At 58.4% G+C, this 5,865-nt stretch overlaps 1 protein-coding gene across 1 annotated transcript; it reads right to left on the reverse strand.

Annotated features, from left to right (window-relative positions):
• Positions 1–342: 342 nt before the first annotated feature.
• On the reverse strand, positions 343–1,197 carry IER5 (immediate early response 5). The gene has a single exon (XM_054286205.1). It carries the CDS (start codon positions 1,136–1,138, stop codon positions 428–430), a length of 711 nt encoding a protein of 236 aa, XP_054142180.1. The 5' UTR covers positions 1,139–1,197; the 3' UTR covers positions 343–427.
• Between the last annotated feature and the right edge of the window lie 4,668 nt (positions 1,198–5,865).

Consider the following 5,865-nt stretch of genomic DNA (forward strand, 5'->3'; position numbering starts at 1 on the left):
TCTGTAAACTTCGTTCCTCTCAATAAAACACTTTTAAAAAGCACCATGTAATAGTTCTGACCTAAACCTTTCCAAAATAGACACTTTATTTAATAAACTTAATACTTTCCAAGCTTAAAATATCACCCGCCGGGGGCGCCCCCGGGGTCGGCGGCGGCCGAGGAGCCTCCCCCGGGCGCCGGAGAGGGCGGCGGCTCTGCCGGGAAAGGGAATTCCGGGAGGGCAGCGCCGGGGGCGCTCCCAGGGCGGGTGCCGGCAGCCGGAACCCGCCGGGGAACGGGGAAACGCCGCCGCCGCCCCGCGGTCCCTCTGGTGCGGCGGCTGAGGGTGCCGGGTCTGGCCGGCGCCGGAGCCCCGCGGCGCTCGGTGGGTGTCATGTCCGGGCCCCCCGGCCCGCGGCGGGGAGCCAGTCTCTGCGGCCGGGCCATCAGAAGGCCACGATGGCCGTGCTCCAGGGGTTGAGGGTCCGCAGCACCGGCTCGTCGCAGCAGATCTGTCCCGGCTCGGCCGCCGCCTCGGCGGGCGCCGTGCCCGCCGCCGCCTCGCCGCCGTCCAGAGGCGGTCGCCGCCGGCCCTTGGGCTCCTTGCTGAGCAGTCCCGAGAAGCTGGAGCCGAAGATGCTGATGAGGCTGGCCACGTTGCCCGTCTCCATATCCTCCTGCTCGCCCGGCGGCGAGGGCGGCGGTGGCGGCGGCTCCTCTTCCTCGCGGCGGGGCTTCTTCACCGGGGAGCCCGTCTGGCCGCGCTCGCCGGCGCTCCGCTTGCGGGGGCAGTGCGGCGGCGGGGGGGCGCCGGCGCAGCCCCCGCGGTTCTCGCCGCAGCAACAGCGCCGCGGCCGGGGGCCCTGGCAGTCCCTGCCCGCCTCGTCCTGCGGGGGCGGCGGCGGTGGCGGCGGCTCCTCGGCCGCCCAGGCGGCGGTGTGGGGCGGCGGCGGCTCCTCCTCGGGGTGGCCGGCGGCGGCGGGGGGCGGCTCGGGCGGGCAGCCCGGCTCGCTCAGGTAGACCTGGCGGGCGCTGCGCAGCACCAGCGACACCAGGAGGTTCTTGTGCAGCTTCAGGCCGCCGCGCTGGCCCCGCGCGCTGTAGATCTTGCCCAGCGAGATGCTGACGATGCGGTGCGCCTCCAGCTTGAACTCCATGGGGAAAGCAGGTGGGCGAAGGGAGGGAGTAAAGAATTTTAAAAAGAAAAACAAAAAAAACCAAAAAATTAAAACGCCCGGTCGAGCGGGGATCCGCGGCTCACCCCAGCTCCGCACGCCGCCCCTTCGCGCCGCAGACTGAGCGAGCCCACGCGCCCGCCCGCTTTTTATACCGCCCCCGGCTCGGCCAATCAGGGCGCGCCGCCGGCCGCTCCAACCGCCGGCTGGCCCCCGCGCGCGCGCGCCGGCCAATGGCGGCGCAGGGCCGCGCGTTCGAAAGCTCGCCCCGCGGAGAGCGCTCTTAAAGCGGCAACGGCAGCGCGCCGCGCGGGGTGGGGCCCACCGCGGCACCCCCGGCTCGCTGCACCCCAAGGACGAACCGGGGGAAATTCTGGCCTCGGAAAGCGATGGAAACGGTCCTCGGGGAGAAAAACAACAAGCAGCAAACCGAACAAAACACATCAAACCCAGCGCAGCCTCCGTTTGGTCAGGCTGGGAATGTTTCCCGCAGTTTCAGCCCCTTGTCTGGGATCTTATGGTGCTGGAGAAGGAGCTGGTGGTGGTGATGGCTGGAGGGCGAAGTGAGGATTTCAGGGAAAATCTGCCCTGATGTGGAGCAGAAAGCCGTGCTTGCCCAGCTGCCAGGTGGAATTCTGCTCACAGCATGCCCAGGGCAGAGAGAAGATCCACAACAGGGATGGGAAGGGCTACGGGGAGGACAAACTGGACATCTCCAAGCGTGATGGACACCACGGCAAACCAAAGCACCTTGGCTGGGAACTGGAACGTCACTGGGCTGTAGCTGTGAAAGCTGATGGCAGGATCAGCAGGGTGGCTGGGGGACACAGGGGATGACACTGTCACCCCCAGACACAGCTCCAGGAAAGCCTCTGAGATGATTTCAGAGCTTGGAGTACAAACCCTCCTCCTTCCACCAAGGACTAGCCACCATCTGCAAGCAGAAAAGAAGTGAAAGGGCCTGGAATTAAGGAAGTTCACCGTGCTGTCCCAGAGTATCAGTTTCCACTGCCAGCTGACACATCACAACTCGCTTCCATCCCTTTTTTTTCCCAGGGGATGAACCCACAGGCTCCCCCAAAGGAAAGCCACAGGCTGTCACGATGTTTTGTTGGCAGGACCTCTGTCAACCAAAGGTCACCCTGGCCTGGCTTTCAGGAAGGACAAAATGGTGGCTGGTCACAGAGGTAACTAAAAAAAAGTGAAGATGAGGCATAGTTGACATAGCAAGAGGCTTCTACAACGGAAGAAGAAAAAGGAAAAAAAGCAACAAACCCATGCTCAGGACAAGTGTATGTTTTCCTCCTGGTCAAACACAGATGGAAAACCACAAATGGACACAACAGCATGTCAGCCTGGGTGTTGACATCTCAAAATGCCCAGCCATGCTCCATCTGAATGACCAGACCGGGGCACGCTCAGGCACAGGGCCAGAAGAGCCAGGCCCAGACACAAAGTGCCGGGGGCAGAAGGTGCCAGCTGAGCCCAGGGCACGGAGAGCCTGTCCTGGTCACAGGGAGAGCCTGTCCTGGTCACAGGCAGCAGGGCTGTCCCCTCCACGCCCGGCGTGGGAGGACACAGGGACGCGGGCTCCGGTGGGAACCGCGGCTCTCCCGACCGGCCAAACCTGCTCCCGCACCTGGGGCCAGCAACACCCTGTCCTGAGCCCTGGGGTCAGCCCAACCAGCCGGGGCAGGTCTGGGCGGGCATGCCTGGCGCTGCAGGCACGGCTCTGCACCCACATCTGCCCAGCAGCAGCGTCCCCTTGGTGGCACAGGGCTGGCTGTGCCCCTGCAGGAGCCATCAGCGGCGCTGGGACGGCTGAGTGCCACATCTGGGCACTTGCATCTTCAGCAGAGGGTCAGACAGTCAGATTTATGCACCTCAGCCGGGCATATCCCAGCTCAGGGACAAAAAGCAGCAGTGCAAAGTCACCCCAGGAGCTGGGGAAAGCCAGGGCAGGAGGAAGAGGAGGAGGCAGAGCGTGGGAGCTCTGTGGGGTGAAGATGCCTGGATCCAATCTGACCTGTTCTGCTGCTCACAGCTCACCCCGATGGCATGAGGCACCTCTGCTCCCCAGTGCCTGCCTTTTGGCTGCTCTCCTGCCTGGGAACAGGCGGCCAGGAGCCTCTCCCAGCTCTGGGATCAGCAGGATGGGGATGGGGATGGGGACTGAGTGAGCCTTCCTCCTTCTCCGTGCTCACACACAGCACCAGCAAGGAGGAGCAGAGGTGCAGAACCTCAGGCTGGTACCCTGCAGCACGAGTTTCACCCACCAGCACCGTTCCTGCTGTCAGGCACATCCATTAGCACAACATTCCTGGGCACCAAAGCCCTGCCTCAACACCTGCCTGCTGTCAGGCACATCCATCACTGTGAAAAATGTGTATTTTGTGATTGGCTTTTTGCAAATATTAAAATGAATGTTATATGTGTTGTGTTAGAAAGTGATGCTGTATTAATTTGCTTAGGTAGTGTGTTAAATATAGTTTTAGGTTGTAAAAATTGTTAAAATAGAAACTGTGCTATGTAGGATACTTTATTTAAAGAAAGGACTCGCAGCGAGACAGCAGCCACAGGACACCTGAATCTTTCAGAGAAAGAGAATTTATTGCTCTCTTATCAGAAGAAATGAACTTCTTCCCACCTCAAAGGCACTGTCAGGATTCAGAGGAAGAAGCAGACAGAATCCTGTGCTTGAATGGAATTTATGCATCATGTATGAGGTGTATGAATATGCAACAGGCTGTTGCTTTTAAGGGTTAATCCTCTGTTAACGTGGGTCCTTTTTCGGGCTTATTTTGCCTAGAAAAAGGTACCTGGACTGTCCGTAACTCTTTGTTTTTATTGCCTCATATTGTCCTAATCCAAATTGTCCAAATTATTATTACTCTAATTATATTACTATTTTTATAACCATTTTATTACTATTAAACTTTTAAAATTTTAAAAAACAAGTGCTTGGCGTTTTTCACAATCAGCATGGCATTCCTGGGGCACCAAAGCCCTGCCCTGACACCTGCCTGCTCTGTGTGCCCTTTGCAGACATGGGGTGATGGTTTTCCCTTTTCCACAACAACATTCCATCTCAGAATCACTGCCCAGGACACTCACCAAAGCAAAGGTGCATGCACACTACATTAATATCATTATCTAAAGTGGGTTGTGTTGTGATGGTGTTCACAGGGGTTCTTGGATGAGGGAAGAGACGAGGATCTGACTCCATGGTTCAGAAGGCTTGATTTATTATTTTATTATATGTATTACATTAAAACTATACTAAAAGAATAGAAGAAAAGGTTTCATCAGAAGGCTAGCTAAGAATAGAATGATAACAAAGGTTTGTGGCTCGACTCTGTCTGAGCCAGCTCACTGTGATTGGCCATTAATTACAAACACCCAACATGAGACCAATCACAGATGCACCTGTTGCATCCCACAGCAGCAGATAACCAATGTTTACATTTTGTTCCTGAGGCCTTTCAGCTTCTCAGGAGGAAAAATCCTAAGGAAAGGATTTTCCATAAAAGATGTCTGCGCCACTGTTTCACTGACACACTTCACTCTCACCCCTGGGAATGACCCAAAGACTAAACTGGCTTTATGCTGTGTGTGTCCAAGCGATGTTTTTCATTCGTTTTCCAGCAGGCTCTACCTTGGATGGCAATGATCCCCGGGGGGATGCAGGCAGCGGGGGCTCCAGGATCAGCAGCACAGCCGGTTGAAGGCAGGCAGTATTTTATTTTGGTGCCGCTCCCTCCCAGGCTGATGTCATGCTTTAGTAACTTTGAGGCACAGTCACATGGCGGCAGCTCCTGAGGTCAGCGCCGGGGGTGGCTTTGTCTGCCTGCCCTGTGCCTGCCCCGAGGTGGCTCTGCACGGCACCTCCAGCCCTCCATCGCCACATCTGGGCGCAGCTGGGTGCGCCCCTGCCCTCCCACCCTGGGGATATCGCCGCAGCCCCGCGGGTCAGGGGGGGACACGGCGCACGGAGGGAGGGGAAGGGTGTGACCGCCGCTCCAATCGCCTCATGTGATCCGTGCAGCGCGCTCCGAAGGGCTCTGACGAACAATTAACAATCCTCGGGCTCAGCTGCCGCTTCCCGAAATAGCTCTGGCAGCAGCAGCAGGAGGAGGAGGAGGAAGGGGAGGAAGGCGGCCGGGCTGGCAGACAAAGGTGCGGCCGGCACGGTGGCCAGGGGGCAGCCCCGGTGGGGCCACCTGGGAAGGAAAGCAATGCGACATAAGGATGGAGGAAGCAGCTTGTGGTGCCGCTAATCATCGCACAGGGCTGCGCACACGCCACCGCCTTTTCTTTTCTATTTTTCTTTTTTCTTTTTTTTCTTTTTTTTTTTTCTTTTTTTTTTTTTTTTTTTTTTGGTGTTTTTTGGAGGCGTTTCAGTTCCGAGCGGGGAGGCCGGCGCCGGGATGCTCCTCGCTGGGGGGATCCGTGCGGGCGCGTCCCGGGGATGCTCGGGGAGCCCCGGATCCGGCAGCACCGCGGCTCTGCCGCCCCCCGAGCCTGCCTGAGCCCCGTTCCTGTCCTGGCCCGGCCATCTGGCTCCCAGCACGGAATGAGGATGTGGTTAGCGAGATCCTGTTCCCTTCTGAGCCCCCCGCCTGCTCCTCGCTGTCACCAAATGTGCGGGCCAGGCCCCCAGATGCAGTCAAGAGGTGGAAAACCTTCCAGCAGAGTCTTCTCTTCTCTTC

This window comes from Melozone crissalis, unplaced genomic scaffold (assembly GCF_028551555.1).
Source record: "Melozone crissalis strain CALT ecotype California unplaced genomic scaffold, PUWL_Pcris_2 ptg000045l_1, whole genome shotgun sequence".
Lineage (NCBI taxonomy): Eukaryota > Metazoa > Chordata > Aves > Passeriformes > Passerellidae > Melozone > Melozone crissalis.

Bases quoted from the DNA above. Each gene is read 5' to 3' on its own strand.
- IER5 (XM_054286205.1), bottom strand. From the start codon at position 1,138: ATGGAGTTCAAGCTGGAGGCGCACCGCATCGTCAGCATCTCGCTGGGC.